Source organism: Meriones unguiculatus, chromosome 18, assembly GCF_030254825.1.
Source record: "Meriones unguiculatus strain TT.TT164.6M chromosome 18, Bangor_MerUng_6.1, whole genome shotgun sequence".
NCBI lineage: Eukaryota > Metazoa > Chordata > Mammalia > Rodentia > Muridae > Meriones > Meriones unguiculatus.
The window spans coordinates 10,799,966-10,817,450 of record NC_083365.1 but is presented as its reverse complement, the minus strand read 5'-3'; the positions used below and the strand labels follow the sequence as shown (position 1 = coordinate 10,817,450).

General features: G+C 55.0%; 1 protein-coding gene across 1 annotated transcript; it reads right to left on the bottom strand.

Moving 5' to 3' along the window:
- Window positions 1-1,578: 1,578 nt before the first annotated feature.
- Window positions 1,579-16,716, bottom strand: Adra1d (adrenoceptor alpha 1D). The gene is made up of 2 exons (XM_021651319.2): window positions 15,421-16,716; window positions 1,579-3,577 (listed from the first exon to the last, which is right to left on the bottom strand). Exons 1-2 carry the CDS (start codon window positions 16,511-16,513, stop codon window positions 2,982-2,984), a joined length of 1,689 nt encoding a protein of 562 aa, XP_021506994.1. The 5' UTR covers window positions 16,514-16,716; the 3' UTR covers window positions 1,579-2,981.
- Window positions 16,717-17,485: the final 769 nt, after the last annotated feature.

The window sequence follows — 17,485 nt, the reverse complement described above, 5'->3', positions numbered from 1 at the left end:
CTGAGGAGTCAGAACAGTGATACAAAGAAGGATGATGGAGGGTTCAGACACTTCCCTGTCAGCAACCGGAACCAGGAACTGGTTGATGTAGGAGCCTGAGGCCAGAGGGGGCTGGCCAACTGGAAGGAGGATCACGTGTTATCACAGAAGGGCAGGGCACATATGCTCTTGGGGACATAAGAGACTCTCAGTGCACAGTAGACAGGCTGGGCGGATTGACTGGGGGGCTGCAGTATGCTTGGGGCTTGTTTAGAGCTGGGGATCTGTGAGGGAGATCCTAGAAATTTGGAGATCTGCAAAGCCAAGAAGCTGGAGAGTGGAGGAAGTTAGGCATCCCAGGGGCTTTGTAGGAAGTAAGCGTCCTTTACGCACTTGCCTGGGAGGTTGAACACACATTTGGAGCTCAAGAAATCAAGACCTGGGAGTCATTTATGTGCAGTCATTGAGGTGTGGCATGGAGGAGGTCATGTGGAGAGTTGAGAAGAGGAATACAACCCTGGTGAACATTTAACTGTAGAAAGAGGAGCCTTTGGGGGAAGGAAGAAAAAGGAGAAGGGAGTCATCTCCAGTAGCCTGTACATTTCCTGCACACCAGGGAAGAAGCGGCACCAGACCAGATGCCATTAACATGGGGGATGAGCCCAGGGAAACTGGAGGTACCTGGTGAGTTGCAAAAGCATCCCAAGAAGAGTGTGGGAAGCAAGGAGTGGTTAGATGGCAGCTAGGATCCTGGGGTGGGAGGCAGGAATGACACTTTCTAAAGACAGGGAAGAGGACTTGGACAAAGCGGTGTCCTTTAAAGCTTGCTTCCATCCTTGCCACACCTCATAGGATCATCCTTTCCCCAATCATATGCCTTCAAGCCTTATCTATCCTTTAAGATCACACCAGGGAAAGGGCCTCATGTCTTCTATGAACTTCAGGGACAGTTTCTAGTCAGACATGTAGGATGGGCTGAGAGGCCACACACCGGAGGACCCAGAAACGACGCAGTCTAGGTTTTCCTGAAGTCACTTACAATCTCCCGATACCCCAAGGGCACACCATTCCATCTATTCTTCTTGGCCACGGTCCTGTCATAGCCCAGGAGTGAGGTCAGCAGCAGTGATTTCTTAGCTACAAAAACAAGGCCTCTGGAGGCCTTTGCTGATGATGGACTCTTTCCGTGCTCTGCAGCCATCTGAACCTCATTCACACTCAGTTCCTGTGGGAAGCAGCAGTGTGCCCAGGAGACAGGGTCATGAGATGATCGCCATGCGTGGCACAAATACCGACTGAGCTGTCCATGCTATCCACTTCCACAGACCTAAGCTTTTGAAGCAAACAAATCTGGCTCACTCCTACCCAAGAGGTGAATGCTCAGTCACTTGACACTGGGGTCTAGCCACTCACTGACAAGAGGGTAAAGCTTGTCCTTTAGCTTTAAGGATGCCAGTATATATATATATATATATATATATATATATATATATATATATATATATATTCCTGGCATCTGGTGTAAATGCTCCTTTGTACCCGGGGGCTTAGGGGAGGTCAGTTCTGAAAATCCAGATCCCAGCTCTCTTCGTCAACCCCTTTCTTCTAATCCCTGCTCCCATTTCCTTTTAGGCTTGTGAAACAACTGAGCAGGGCTTGGCACTGTGGTGACGCCTCGGGCAGACTCCCTCCTCAGTAGAGGATGGAAACACTTGGCTCACAGCACGATCCAGGTTGGCACCAGAAGCTGGCTCTTCGGGTGTCTGGACATTGCTTAGAGAGCTGTCCACTGCTCAGTTATCGCTCTCATCCAGGCTGGATAAGGTGGCTGGCATTTTCTTTTCAGAGACTAAATTGCTTGTGATCCATGGGACGTAAGCCTCTACTCAGAGCTAAGGAACATGACTCCTAGGTGTGAGTTTTCTCAACATTTACACACTTAGGTGTGTATAGACTCTCATGTAATGTTTTGCCAGTTGCGCTGGAAGCCATTATGTTCCCTGAGGCCCTCAGAGCATCACAGATTCATCTGGGGGGAGGGGGGATGACAAGAAAGCTTGTGCTTATGTGACTTTAAAAAACCAACCAAGTTCCAAAGTCCTTTAGTCTCGCTGAAAGATCTGAAGGACAGTAGTGACCATGTGGAGGGAGGACAGAACCACCTCACCCCTCCCTGCACAAACCAGCAAGATGGACCTAGACTTTCCTTGTGATGGTCTAAGGATTTCAGAAGAAGGAGGCTCTCTATGAATTACAGGCCAAAGATGGACAGTTTGCACAGTCTGGTCAAAATATAAGTACTCTTACCAATAAATAGGTTTCAAAATGATAAATAAGGCTCTTCCCTGTCGGCAGCCTGGAACCCCAGTGAGAAGTGACGGGCACAGACAGGCACAATGAACTATGTACAGAGTGTAAACAGTAAGGCCCATGGGGGGAATGGTGAGGGCGGGGGCAGGTGAAGGGCACGTACAGGTTAGGAGTGTGGGGAAGGGCGCAGCGGGCCCAGAGCGGAAAAACAACAGATTTGTATGGCGGGCTTTCAATACCGCCACCGATGCTTGCTGTGTGGTGGGTCCGACGGTAGGACTCCCTGACTTCCTCCAGATGGCAGCAAGGAGTAGAAACTGTCACCTGATCTTTTCACTGGGAGCTGCAAAGCAAGAATGTGTAACCTGTTCCTCCCCCAAGGGTTGCGGCCAAACCTGAAAGTCTTTTGCCTAGATTTCAGGACCAGCTGACTACGCAGTTTCTCAGACTAGACGAGAAGAGCTAATCCCGCGGCCTCTCCCTTCTAGGAAGAGCTCTGGACACCGATGTCCAGCAGGAGGCGCCCTAATCCACCTCCTTCGAAGTGCTCTGACCCCCAGGTCCAGCTCCCGTCGCTTTTGGGGTGAGATGGAGCAGCCACCCTGGTCAGAGTCCTGGATCAGAACGAAGGCAGCATCCCACAGAACGCCCATCTCTGGCCCCAGCACGTCCCCCAGCCTGGGTCTGGGTCCCTAAATGTCAGTCTCGCGGAGGTTGCTGTAGTCCGCCGGCTCACACGCCTGGCAGATGACGGCCTCGGCCCCGTCCTGGGGAACGCTCAGGGACACCGCCTCCACCTCGGCGCGCAGGGCGCTCGCAGCCTCGGCGCGCCGCGCGCCCCCGGAGCGGATCTTGTGGGACAGGCTGGACACCTTGGCGCGCAGCTGGGTCGTAGGTCCCTGCAGAGGCCCGAGCAGACTCCACTCCCGGAGGGCGGAGGCTGGCTTCCGACGGCCGGCGACCGGGGCCTGCGCGTCGCTCGAGTCCGCCGCGCCCGGGCCCGGGGGTGCAGTGAGGGCTAGGGGAGCCCCGGGGGGCGCGGCGCGAGGGCTGGGGGCGCAGCCGGGTCGCGGCTCGCCCGTCGAGGCTCGCCAGTGGTGGCCGTAGACGCGCCAGAGGCGGCGGCGGCGGCGGCGGCACTGGCAGCGCAGGAGGCGGAGGAAGGCGCGCTTGAACTCGCGACTGGAGCAGGGGTAGATGAGCGGGTTCACGCAGCTGTTGAAGTAGCCCAGCCAGAAGATGACCTTGAAGACGCCCTCGGACGGCTTCAGCTGCGGGAACAGAGAGCCTGCAGGGAACAGAGACCCGGCTGGTTAACTGATGGGGGTCGGGGGAAGGTTGACACCGAGTCCTGGGGTAGGGGCTCTGGGGGTGCGGGGTGTCTCTCTGTGAACATAGATGGGGAAAAAATAGAATCGCGTTCCTGTTTTCCGGGTCCGACCTGATGGAAAGCTTTTTGGGCGAAGGCGACAAATGCGGACCAGAAAGAGACCAGAGCACACAGGGCTCCACAGTCTTTGCCACGGAGCAGCTCAGCTGCCGCGGACTGTGCGGACTGTGCGGAGCTCCCTTTGCGCTCCCCCTCTTGAGGAGGCCCGGCTCCCTGGGAGACACCAGCCAGTCTTGTTCTGTAAGGCGCTGACGTGGAAGCGCAGCTCTGCAACAAGTCTCACGTAAAAGTATTTGGGCGACTTTCTTCAACAGAATGAGTTCGTCTGCCATCTTTTGCACGGTGTCTTAGGGCACACCGTCTCTGCAGGGTACCCTACTGCCAAAGCGCAGAAAGGCTGAGAAGCCCAGAACGAGGGCGGGACCAAGCTTGCCCAGGGCTGCGGGCTGTGGAGGAGTCATGAAGCCTGGCGCTGGCTCTGGGTGACAGTGTGACCACCACTGAAGCCCAGGGCTGCGGGCAGGCTCAGGGCAGGCGGGACAGGCACGGAGCCAGTGGCTGTCCTGGAGGAGGAACTCATCATACCTCATCTAGGCTCCCTAGTGGAGGCCTCGAGTGAAGGCACAGCTCTCCTTCTGTGGGTAGTTAGAAGCCCTGGGAGTTTTTAAGGCGAGAGATACAGTCCAGAACACAATACCCATGGCTGTCAAAAAACGCAGGCCTGTAGGGCAGTCCCAGGGAAAGCGGCGAGGAAAAGCTCCTGTCATGGCTTTGGGTGGGGAGGGGACGGACGCAGACACCAGACAGGTGGCACTGAGACCCCGTTTCCCACAAACCTCTCCCTTAGTATTCCCAGCACGGACCCTAAGGAAGTGGCTCCCAGGGAGAGCGGCCGAGTGCAGACGAACAGTCCAGAGGCCACTTTCTCGGCTACCTTATCCTCAGCAGAAGTTGGGGGTCCAGGAGCTTCATTCTAGACACACCCATAAGACAGAGCAGGCCAGGCATTCCTTGACAAATTATGGCATTTTCTCTCTGCCCTTGATTTCCTGAAGTAAGGGCAGTGTACACCCCCCACGGGGGGGGGCACCACGCTCCACATGTTAACTGCCTTGCATGTCACCTGCTACCCACGTGGGGAAACAGTTCCTAGCGCTAAGAGACGGTGGGAGGAGAGGGCAGCATCCGCTGCACAGCCCAGCCTTTTAAAATCTCGCTCATGCCACCCTTGGCAAGCTACTTGGCCACTGAATCTCACTTTCCTTTTCTGTGAACTGCAGGCAATAATGCTTGTCTGGATGGGCTTTCAGGCAGACTCACAAATTTCAGGGCTCAGCGCTTAGCAGGATTTTCATCTAAACATGTTTGGTCAGTGCTAGAGAATTCATACTGCAATCGAGAGCCCCGGATTCAATTGCCAAGACAGCAAGCGAATCACCTACCTATCAATCCACCTGCTCACCCACTCCTGGCATCCACTTACTCCTCCCCTTTCCTGAGGCTCTTGAGAGAGGGTACCTCAGCCCTGGGAAGGGACCTACTGTCCATATCTAGAGAGTGGTCGGAAACAGTAGCTGAAATGTAGTGAGTTTGTGGGTACCAGGGCTCAGTAAGGCTAATTCCTCCTGGGAGAGGGGTTAGGCAGTCCCTGGAAAATGCCTTCAGAAGGACCCTGCCCTGCAGGGAGAGAGCCCCCAAGAATAACATCCCTCAAGGGCTGCAGAGTGAGGCCAAACACTGGAAATAACATTCTGGCTCAGACTACGGTCTTTGCTATTTAGTGGTGGGTGACACATCAGTGAACTATGCTTCCCAGCGGTCGTCGCCAGCCTGGGGTTCATTCCGATCTGTGGACAACACCATGTGTTTTAGCACCGCCCCAGGCTGGCTGCAAACATGGATGCTTTAATTTATGCACAGCTGACTGTGCGGAGTCTTCCGGAGCGGGGAAGTCCTCACCCACGAAGGGGCTGGGGTTCGCAGGCAGCCTTCCAGCCCCAACAGTTGCTGCTGCTTCCCTCGGGGTCTGCCTTAGAAGCACGCTCTGGGACCGAGTTCCTGGGCAAGCCTTTAGCCAGGGAGGGAAACACCTTAGAGAGGTACTGAGGCAGGAGGACGCTAACGTGGGAAACCGAGGTTTAACCCCAAAGGGGCTTTTGGGTTCTCCCACCAGTGGGAGGGATGTGTGCATTGGCCGTTCATTCTCGTCAGTCGCTAGCTGCTTTCTTCAGCTATTCATTCCCGCTTTCTGCCTGCTTCATGGATGGACTACAGGGATGAGTTAGGGTTAGGGTTAGGGTTAGGGTTAGGGTTAGGGTTAGGGTTAGGGTTAGGGACAATGTGGAACCAGGGGTGCCTACTGGAAGGTAGGTAGGTTGTGGGGGCTCCACTCTCACGGATGGACTAATGCTGTCTGGTGGGAGTGGGCCGGGTCTCTTGAAGCTGGAACAGTTCCCACAACAGGGGGATAGAAAGCCAGGCCACCCACATACCTGTCCCTTCCGTAAACAGTCATTCCCTTTCCTGCTGCTCTTTCATGCTGCGATGCTTCCACAAGCCCTTCCCAGACACTGATGCTGATGTTGTCCGGGCTTCCCAGCCACCAGAACTGTGAGGCGAATAAACCTCTGCTCTCTATAAGGTAATTAACCTCGCTTGTTTTGTTATAGTCACACAGCGCAGACTAAGACTATGAAAGTCTCAATGGGTTCCCTCCTCCTCGGCTCCAGTGGGCTCACTCTCCCATCCTGAACATTAGCCTCTGATTTCCTGCAGGCACAGGGTCCAGCTGGGCAGATTCACTTTAGAAGTTGTTTTTAGCAGGGAGGCGCCTGCGTGCTGCCCTGCTGTAGCGTCTGCCTTTCTCGAGGCCCCCCGGTGTGCGGCCCCGCTCTGGCATTCTCTGTCTGATGTGTGTCTTTGCATGAGCTTTGCGGCCACTCTGCCCTCTGGCTGTGCTTGTGAGGGGCTCCCTTCTCCTGCTCTTTCACTGTTATGCATGGCTGTCCCCGATGCTCTTCCTACACACTTGGCAGTGACAGCTCCCCATGCGGTGGAAATTCCACCCCGTTCACATTTAGCCACAAGCGGGTCCTCCTACTTGGGCCTTGCTCTAGCTCCCCCCTCCCCGACTGCTGCTCAGTTTCTGTTCAGCTGGCTTGGTCCGCACTGGTCCTTTTCAGTTAGCTGTCTCAGGATTTATCACGGAGACTGCAATGCCGACTAGGACCCATGTGGTGTCAAGAGGTCTAGCTCCGTGTCCTGCAGCTTGAACATTGCTGGTCGAAAAAGCACCTGCCTGGTCAGCAGGTGAATGTGCTGGCTGGCCCAGCCTGGCACACGCTGAGGGAAATGAAGGCAGGAGCTCCTTGCAGCTTGGTTTATCCCAGGCCAGTTCTATCCCCTAAGAAGCAGAAAGGGTGGCTGAGGAGGAGCTGCTGGGATTTTGGGTAATACAGAGAGAATAAAGAGCAAACAGGTCAAGCCTGGGAGGGGCAGCTGTGAGGGTGAGGGGCGGGCTCTGGGATTAACAGCCTCTGCTGGCCTCCCCAGAAAGGAGCACCTCCTTGGCAGGTTGTCAAAATTCACAGCCAGCCTCGAGCATAAGTCATAGCTGGCCATGAAATATCAGACTGTGTCCCCCCCTTCCTCCACTAGTGACCTCTGATGACAGTATGATTTTCCTCTGGCTGAGAGATACCAGGAGGGAAAAAAAAAATCTGCCATCTTCTGATACTCATGCCTCCTCCCACCAGCAAGGTCAGGAGAGAAGGACTGTGAATCCCAGATGACCCAGCTCTCCTAGCTCTTGAGATGGTCATTTGGTGGCTTTTACACTAGTGCTCACAGGCCCACCTCCTCAAGGGACTTTGGGCCTCTGTCCCTTACAGTCAGACAAACCTCTCTGATAGCGTACTCGAACTGAGGACCTGTAAGGAGGACCCTATAAGGAGGGAGGCTAGGCATTCATCTTGGGAAAGTAAATTCTGGGTAAAGGCAAGAGCATGAGCAAAGGTCCTGAGGCAGCAAGAATACCTCACAGTTTGGAGGAAAAAAAATCCAGGAAGTTCAGATGGCTTCAGAGGAGCAGGAAGTGAGGGAGAGTGAAAAGAAACAAGGCCACTTAGAATTAGAAATAATCATGGAAGGCTGTCAGGAAGAGGTGGCGTAGGTAAGAACTGGACCCCTTATAGATTAAGAGGACATGACGGGCATATTGAGGGCACTGCCAGCTTCCCATGGTGAAAGGTCACTGCAGAGTCTTCTCGTTTGAGATGGAACAGGAATGGGTCAGCTGTTCTTCTGGGACCCTGGGATTGCCTTCCTCAGAGCCGCTGGGCTCCCTGGAGCTGGCAGAGAACCTTGGCCTTGGTCTCCATTATGGCATGGTAGGGCAACCCTAGGGTTCAGTAACTCTTCCTGTCTCTTTGCTTCCCCACTCTCTTGCCTTCCTCTCCTGCTGTGTCACTTCCTTACTGATCTCCCCTGCTCCAATCTGTGGCCTCGCACAAGTTGAGTGGCAGGGGCTGCAGGTCTGTCCAGTGGCTCCTGTGCTCAGCCAGGCTAGACTTACTCCAAGCAGGAGCATCTCTGGGTCTGTGCAGGATAGAAACTTCTGCCTAGGACAGAATTTTCCCCCTGGAGGTGATGGCCATGGTGGGAATCCCAGCACTGAGCAACCTGGACACTGAGCAATCACAGCTCCAACATCTGTTTCGGTTCGCCACTGGTAAGGTGGGGAAGGCACATCTTCCACCCACCCAGGGCTTACCTCAGGGACCACAGCGTTTCAGCTTAGGCCTGTCAGAGTCCAGGCCACTCAGGAAGAAGCCACGTCCTATATCCATGCTCAGCTCTCCCTTATAACCAGCAGCCAGTGCAGAAGGACAACTGCAGCAGAGCCTGGTCAATTCGTGCAGGAGCTGAGGGGCTGCGTGATGTTCAGTGACGAAAATATGGCTACAGAATGACATCTTACCTTGGCCCAGCCCAGTCTCTCATCCAGGCAAGCAATAACAAGGACACTGGGACAAAGTGCCTGGGTTCCAATGGCAGACCTTACGCCATGTGAGCTGGGAACTTTGGTCACATTAATAAGCCTATCTGTGTCAATTTTCCTACATGTACAACAGAGATGCTGACAGCATTGATCTCGTGGCACTGTTAGGAGGGTCAGCTCCTGCTAAGAAGGTGACAGTAGCCAGCACAGAGGACATGTGCTATTTACTGGCTGATTTGCTCAGGCAGGGCACTGGGAATGGGAAGATGAGACAGGCTGAAAAGAGAGAGATGTTCAACAGGCAGAGTGGCTGGCTTGGGTATGGGAGAGGAAGGCAGGCCAATGCCCAGGCTGTGGGCACCAGAGGGTGCAGAGATGCCACTTGCCACATGGGAAGATGGTAAGTAGCAGGTTCATGGGAGCGGAATGGTGAGCCCCAGAAGGGAAGGTAGCACATCAAGGTGTTGGGGTACAGAAGATGGCAAGAGGGCCCCTGGGATGTCCAGACCTTCCATGGCTGCTGCAGGTAAGCCAGATTGGCACAAGGTAGTCACCACGGTCCCATTAGAGGGTGAGGGTCAGAGGGTGATGTGATGGTGGACACCACAGAACTTCTGCACAGAGGAGGGACCAGAGAGGTCTCAGAGGCTGCAGAAGGTCAGTGGACATCTTTCCCTTAGATACTCTAGGGAGGCAGCCCTGCCAGGACTGGAGGACTTTTGACCTTCAACCCCAGAAGACGACCCATTGTTTTAAGCCACTAAATCAATGATCATTTGTTACAACAAGGCGGGAAATTAGTATGGTCTGAGGGTCTGGAATGTGGACTTGAAATTAAATGGGGACAGGAGGGGAAGAAGGGCCTCTGAAGAAGGCTGAGGGTCCTGCCAGAGAAGTGAGTATTGCAGGGTGAGATCCAAGGGATGCTCCAAGAGGGAAGGCTGATGCACACGAGAGGATAAAAGGACTTGGAAGTACCCTGGAGTGTGACTGTTGATTGGGTGGCTACTGGTGACAGTGCCAAAGACAGATATATATGCCCTGGGGGGAGAGAAGCTAGTATTGCAAGAGTTGCCCTGAGGCATTGCTGGCTGGAGGAGGAGGACCGATATTAGGATATTCTTTAAGAAGGAAGCGACAAGGGATATCTCACACGTAGCTATCAGGGAGGAAATATGGCAATGAGGTGGTAGGGTGAGGTAGGGTAGGGCAAAGGAGGCCATCGGGCTGGGGGTGGGGGTGGGGACATTTAAGACAGCTCTAGGTAGGTCTGTGCTGTGCAAATGAAGGGAGACTGAAGACAGAAATGGTGGCAGTAACTAGTCGCAGATCCATTGGAAAGGAACTTAGAACTAGAGCTAAGGGAACCTACAGGGCTCCTGAGGACACCATGACGCTGGCCCTGGGCAGAAGGCTATGTAACTTGATACTTCTTTGGCATGCCCAGCTGGCTTCTTTGGCATGAGAGCTGACTGTTCCATTCACAGGAATTTTATAAACTAGGTGGCTGTGTTTTTCAGTAACGTGAAAACTGACTGTGATGAGAATATTTACACCACAGGGATGGGCAGGTGTTACAAATCATCTCATCTCAAAGCACTTATTAACATACCGATGTACCATACAGGAGAAAGGCGGGCCCAATTCTGGATCTGAGACTCATAGGAATAAGAAACAGGAGGGAGTTAAATGTGCTCAGAGCAAAGGAAGTGCTAAGTCACAGCTGCCTCTCAGGAATGGGGGGCAAAATTAGAGACAGGGAGGTAAGAACCAGGCTGAGGCTGAGTTCAACACAACGGAAGACATGGGTGGAAGACGGAGCAGGTGGACTCAGACACAGAGATCTACTGAGGATGAACAGGGAGGATCAAAGTGGCTGCAGGGGCTCAAACACGGCCCTAGAAGGACAGAAGAGAAGGAAAGACAAGCTAGTCTGTAGGGTGAGGAGCCTCAGTATAACAGAACCACAGTGATGACTAGAATAGGGATGAAAGTCGGGGAGACAGCTTGTGACCCTAACATTTAAGTACAAATGTTTTGGGGTTCCCTATAAGTACTGAATTTCTTAGCTTTGTCCTGAACCTGAACCTGAGCCAGAGCTGATGGCCAATAAGATGACAGTGTCAGTCAGCAGCTGAGAGCTTGCGTTGTGGTCTGTTAATTGTCATCTCCCAATAAAAGAGCAACAGTGAACACCAGGCCTGGGCTGGAAAAGCACAAGCTGAGCCTCAGTAGACTGGAGAGCAAGGACACACTCCTGAAGGCGTCTCAAAGGTTTCTGAAGACAGTTTGTGGTCAAGCACAAAACCTGTGAGGCATCACACAACAGCACAGATGCCAAAAAGCCATGAAATTATCACGGCACTAAAAAACTTCCCGGACGCCAGAGAATGGATGTCCCTTGTGGGCCCTCAGTTTTCCAAAAGGAGCTGTTAACACGCCAGTCTGGTAAGATAAGCACTAGAGACCAGCTGGGTCACCCTATCCCTAGAGTTAATACTAACGTGGGCACACTTACAATTTTAGTATAAAATAAACAACTGCCACAATACCCCGATAAAAATAAAGCACAGGGCTGTTCTATGGCGCCCAGACCCTTGGAGTGCAGGCTATGAGTCCCATCACCCCCCAAGCTGTCCAAGTTTGCCAAGCACCTACTATGCTCAAGGAGCCCTACAGTCACAGACCAAGTTTTTGGACTTGCATACACTAATGTGCATATGCCTTAAACATATAACAAGATGACAGCATTTGCATCCGTCCCCGAGCAAGATACAGAACTTTTTCAGTATCACAGGAAGTTCTAGCACTTGCTTCCCATTGTCCCCACTCTCTCTCACACACAATGGCAACAACTATTCTGATATTTAAAAATCACTGGTTGGATTTTGCCTATTTTTGAATATACACGTAGAATCATACGAAACACATTCTTTGTCTTCCTGATCTGCCTTACTCTGTCCAATAGAATGTCCATAAAATTCACTTATTATTTTTCCTTACTGTATAGTAGCTTTGGCTATGAATAAATGGTTAATGTCACCATTCTCCTGGTTGGCTTCATCTCTGGACCTGTTTCTTCACACAACTACCCATTCCAGGTCTGTCAAGCCTGGGTACCCACCGACCCGGCCGCTCTCCTGTGACTACGTGGTAGGTCCCTTCAGCCCTCACACTGTGATACACACTGGATGCTGGCAGCCTAGTGCACTGGGGCAATGAACTAAGTGTGAGGGTCAGAGATGTTCTCTGTACCTCGGAGACAGGCCAGCACTGTGAAACAGACCCAGTTATGGCTCCCAGATGGCTGGCGCGGAGTCACGGGGGTTGGGTGGATTGTATGGATTCCGGTCAGAGCCTCTGAAGCTGTTCTGGGTGGTGGCTTTCAGACATCAGTGATAGGGCCTAGAGGGTGTAATTCAGTGGTGGAGGATGTGGCTTGGGCTCAGTCGTCATTACAGCAAAAAAACAAACCTGAGAGGTGTGAGTGAGGGCATGGTGGGATGCTCAGAGGCTCCCAGATAGTGGCCGTGTGGTTGTGTTTATTTCTATAGCCATGGCCTTTGTGGGCATACCTCACTCTTTCCCAGTGCATCTGGGACTTGTCACAGCTGGCACACTCGCGTGGACCTGAAGGTTTCCACCTGTGGGGCTGTACCCTTCCCTCTTGCAGCTGCCTTTCCTGACTTCTGCATGGTTCTTTCTGAACTGGTGCTCCCCTGGCTGCCATCCTCCTGCTGCCTTCCTGGGAGACTACACCCCATGTTCCTGCAGCATCCTCATCCAAAACCTCTGCCCAGATCCCCTATAGCTTTTATCCTAGCATCTCCACCCTAAGACATGTTGGCCCCTTGAAGGCCAGATTCCCCACAAAGTGTCATAGCTAAGAATGTTTGTTCAAGGGCACTTCTCCCTCACAAGCCTTGGGGGTGTCCATGCCTCCTGGCTCCCTTCCAGCCTCAAGCCTCCAGGCCACTCCCTTGCTCCCACAGCAGCCTCTGCCTTCCTCTTTGCCCTCCAAACTACACAGGGCAGAGTGGAATATTCTGTTTCTTTGCTTGGCATCTGTCCTGTTTGCTCATTATTGCCAACTCCTCAGGATTAGGCTCTGCTAGGAGTTTGAGCTGGCATGCACACCCTGAAACACAGAACTTAATAGCTTTGCATATTCATACATCCATGCAATCCCTTCTTGGAGCCAGATATAGACATCTCTAAGGCTCCCATACCATGTGAGAGCAGCAGCAGAGATACAGGGACAGAGAAAGAGCATTGCATGCCAACAAGGGGCAAGGGTCATGGAGATTTAGAGATGATTTCCTGGAAGATGGAAACATGTGATCTGGACCTCAGAAAACAGTAGCGGTCTTTTGCTATGTTGACTTTAACCATGAAAAATGAGAAAAACCTAACATTCAGTAGGAGACTGGATCAACACTCTGTGCAGTACTCTCAACTGCACTAATAATGGCCCCACACTACACGAATCTCAAGGACACGATGTTGGATGAAAAATGCAGACTGAAGAATGATATGCACAGTGGGTGCCACCGGCACGAATCCTGAAAATGCACAGAGCAACGCTCTGCTTTGATAGGAATGCAGATGTTTGTGGTAAGAGTATCAACAAATACACAGGTGTGATAAATGCCAGCATCGTCTCTGGGTGGTGGAAGAGGAAATGGGGCATTGAGTTTGGCTGTGATAGTCTGTGAAAGCAGCCAGAGGAGGGATGTAAGGTCCAGGTCAGCATATGCTCAGTGTAGGTGATCACAGGCCCAATGATGCTTAGTATGTTCATTTTCTTCATTTATGCATTATTCTGTAGCATCTTTTAAAAGTAAAGAAAAATGTAAAAAGGGAGGTGGCATTTCTTATCCAGGCTCAGCATTCCCTTGGGGACTGAGGTGAGCTAAGACACACACAGATAGGAGACTGAGGTGCCTTTGAACAGGGTCTATATGGCAAGGCCAGAGCAGGGATGTGGTGGGAGGTCCTTGGAGAGAGAGATGGAGGAGAAGGGAAAGGGGGAGGGAGGGGGAGAAGAAGAGGGAAAGGAAGGGTATGCATAATTGCAAAGATCTACATGACATCTTTCTCCTGGCTATTTGTCCCCTCCTCCAACTTTGTTGCTTTCACATTCCCCAACCCCAAAGCAGACTCTGGCTGGATGATTTTCAAGTGGGGGGTTTACTCCTTCCCCAGAGCTGGGGGTCAGTGTCTGACATTCACATATGTCTCAGTCTCATTCCTGCACAGCACTCCCCTGGCTCTCACAATGCTTGTCGAGGCCAGCTTTATCACCGTCATCTTCATCCTCACTTAAAGAAACAGAGGCCCAAGGCTACACAGCTAGTGAGAAGCAGAGGTGGGATTTGAACTCAAGCTGCCTGACACCAGAGCCTGAGCCCTTAATGAAGACCATTGCTCCTCACAGGCCAGGCACCGTTCTGGGTGCTATGGGTTCAGTGATGATAGAGTTGAAAGATACAGTCAGGGAGGGTGTGAAACACCAAGGCAGAGGGGAAGACATTTAAACAGAGGCCCACAGGTTGGGTGTTAGAGAAGGGGTCTGGGGGTCAGTTCAGACTGAGGGCAGGTTTGGCAAAGTACTAACTCACTGAGGGGCATGTCAGGACAGAGAGAGGCAGCCCTTCTTGGGAATAGCCCCTTTCAGATGGGGGCAGCATCTGTTGGGGACTCCTGCAGTATTAGTGACCTGTTTGGGTATGGACGATTATAAACTTTAAGGCCACCCTTTGTAGCCTACGGAAGACAGTTGGATTTTGTTCTCACGCAGTATAGAACCACCCGGGGGCTGGTAGGATCACACTGAGTTATGACACAGAAAGGTCGCTGTGGCTGCTGTGTGGGGAAGACTTGCAGGGGATGGGAGGGAGGCCATCGTTTCTTCCCCGAGTGAGTCTCACAAGCGCAAGCAGCCAGGTGGGGGAAAGGGAGCAGAGGCCCTGCTTGTGCCAGGAAGAGGTTGCGGTTGTGAGCAAAGTGACCCAGAGCAGAGAGCCTTAGGCATACTGCCCTTTTCTCCTCTCCGTGCTGGTGAGGTGGGGGCGGGGACCCCGCTCCTGGGCCTCCAGAGAGGCTCAAGAGGTGGGAGGAATTCCCTGAGGGTAGTTGCACTCCCCCTCCCCCAACTGCAGGGCCTTTGTAAAGGAACTGGTTTACTCTAAATGACTATAAACAACAGTGACTGTGCACTTGACAGACTTCTCATCCTTTTCTTTCTCCTCACCCCCACAAAAGCACCCTCCTCCAGCCCCTTCCAGAGGCGACTTCAGAAGGGAAAGCCCACAGGGCCCTCACGGAGACCAGTGAGGCCAACTGAGGCACCTACAGGAGAAGGCAGGACTTGAGCTGCCTGCTGAGCTCCAAGGTGGTTGGCCTGGGTCTGCTGCCGGGGAATGAATGAAAGCGCGTGGGCTCACCCCCTGTGTATCTCTTCCCAGGGACCACACACTACAGGGACATGTTTGCCCGCATTTCCAAGGAACCACAGCAAGGCCGAGCCTTTGTAACGGCTACCGGCTGCCGAGGGTAAGAAAAAGAGCGAGAAGCCTGTAAAAGGAAACCCAGAAGTGTCAAGGTCCCCTTGCACTTTCTCTACAACCTTAAGCGACCAGGAAGTTGATAAACTTCCACAGTCAGGCTGTGGTCGTCTAAGCCTTCCAGGAAGAGACTAGCCAGAGCGGAAGGAAGGGTATGAAGCGACCGGCTCACTCACCCAGCGGCAGGACGAAGAAGAAGGGGAACCAGCACAGCACGAAGACCCCGACGACGATGGCCAGCGTCTTGGCAGCTTTTTTCTCGCGGGAGAACTTGAGCAGCCGCACGGAGAGTGAGCTGCGCAAGGTGTGTCCCTTGCTACTCTGCGACCCCGGGGCTCCTCTGGCACCGGTGGCCGCGCCGCGACAGTGGATCCTCAGAACCACCTCGGAGGCCTTGCCGGGCTCCCGCTTGATGCCCGCCTCGAGGCTGCGCGTGGTGCTGCGCGCCACCACGTACACGCGACAGTACATGACCACGATGACCGCCATGGGCAGGTAGAAGGAGCACAGGGACGAGAAGACCGCGTAGCCCACCTCCTCGGTGATGCCGCAGAAGCGCTCGTCCGGGGGCACCGGCTCCTTCCAGCCCAGCAGCGGCCCCACGGACACCACCAGGGCCACCGCCCACAGCACAGCCAGGATGGCAGCGGCCTTGCGCTCGGTCATGATGGCTGGGTACTTGAGCGAGTGGCGCACGCCCACGTAGCGGTCCACCGAGATGGTGCAGAGGCTCAGGATGGAGGCGGTGCAGCACAGCACGTCCACCGCGGCCCACACGTCGCAGAAGGTCCGGCCGAAGGCCCAGAAGCCCAGGACCTCCATGGTGGCCGAGAAGGGCAGCACCGCCGCGCTCAGCAGCAGGTCGGCCACCGCCAGGTTCACGATGAAGTAGTTGGTGACGGTCTGCAGGTGCCGGTTGCAGGCCACCGAGAGGATGACGAGCAGGTTGCCCGCCACGGCGGTGAGGATGAAGGCGGCGAGGAAAACGCCCACCCCCACGCCCTGCGCGCTCACCACCAGCCCTCCGACGGCCGCCGAGCCGTTCACCTCGCCGCCGCCCGGGGCCCCCGCCTCGCCCGCGGAGCTCCGGTTGTCCTCGCCGCCGCCCGTCCCTACCACAGCGCCGCCGCCCGGGGCCCCCGGCACGCCACCCACCGCCGGACCCTCGGAGCTGGCCGTGCCGGCCCCGCCGCCCGCGCCGGAGCCCCCAGCGCCACCGCTCGAGCGGGGTCCTTCGAAAGTGACGCTCAGGATGTCGCGGAAAGTCATCTCACGGCGCGGCCGTCGGGGCCGGAGCCCGGGCACGGGGCGAGCAGCTGGCGGGGAGGGAGCCCGCGGGCATCGCCGCCGCGCCCGAGCGAGCCCCGCGCGCAGCTCCCGTCGGGCCCGCCCCGGTTCCGGCGGCGGCGGCGGCGGCGGCGGCGGTGGCCGCGGGGGAGCGGCGCTGCAGGGCCGGGGGGGCGGAGGCCACCGGCGGGGAAGGGCCGGGGCGGGCGCCTGCTCCCCTCTCCGGGCGCGTCCCGGCCGGCGGCGGCTCCCGGAGCGGCAGCGCTGGCGGCGGCCTCTGCGGCGCTGGGGACTCCGCGCGGGGGCGGGACAGAGGAGGGGCGGCCGGGGGTGCGGGAGGAGGGGAGGCTGCAGCGAGCGGGAGCTGCCGGCCGGAGAAGGGGCTGCGCTCGGCCGGCGGCTGCAGCGGTCCCCGCCGGTGCTCGCTGTCCGCGTGTCCTCCTTTCCTTGGCTCTACGGATCCCGGGTCTCCTGTGCCCCTGCCGCCTCCCGCGGCCTCCCTCGCTCTCTCCAGTCTGGCGGTCACTCTGTGCTTGCCCTTGCCCTGGCGGTGCGCGCAAGGTGCGCTCCCCGCGGCTCCGGGCTCCCGGCTTCTGCCGCCAGGGAGCAGCAAGAGCCCGGGATCTGTGGCTCAGGGCGGGAAGGTGAAGCGCTGCCTTCCGAGAGCTCCCGCTTGGGCCTGATGCTCCTCCTCCTTTCTCTGTGGCGGCCGGCTAAGCCCATGATCCCAGCCACGCCTCTGGTGCGAGGGTGGCACCGAGACAGCCTCGAAGAGGTCAAGGTGCTTGGGCTTGGCTTGAAGCTGGGTGTGACTGGCGAGGGACCAGGTGGTGTGGCTACAGCCCTAGGACCTTGCCTACGTTTTGAATAATTCCAACTTTGGCCGAAGTAAAGAGTTGCTTTACTCTGCTTCAGGAGTCGGAATACATCTTTCTGTTGCTACTACTCGGGACT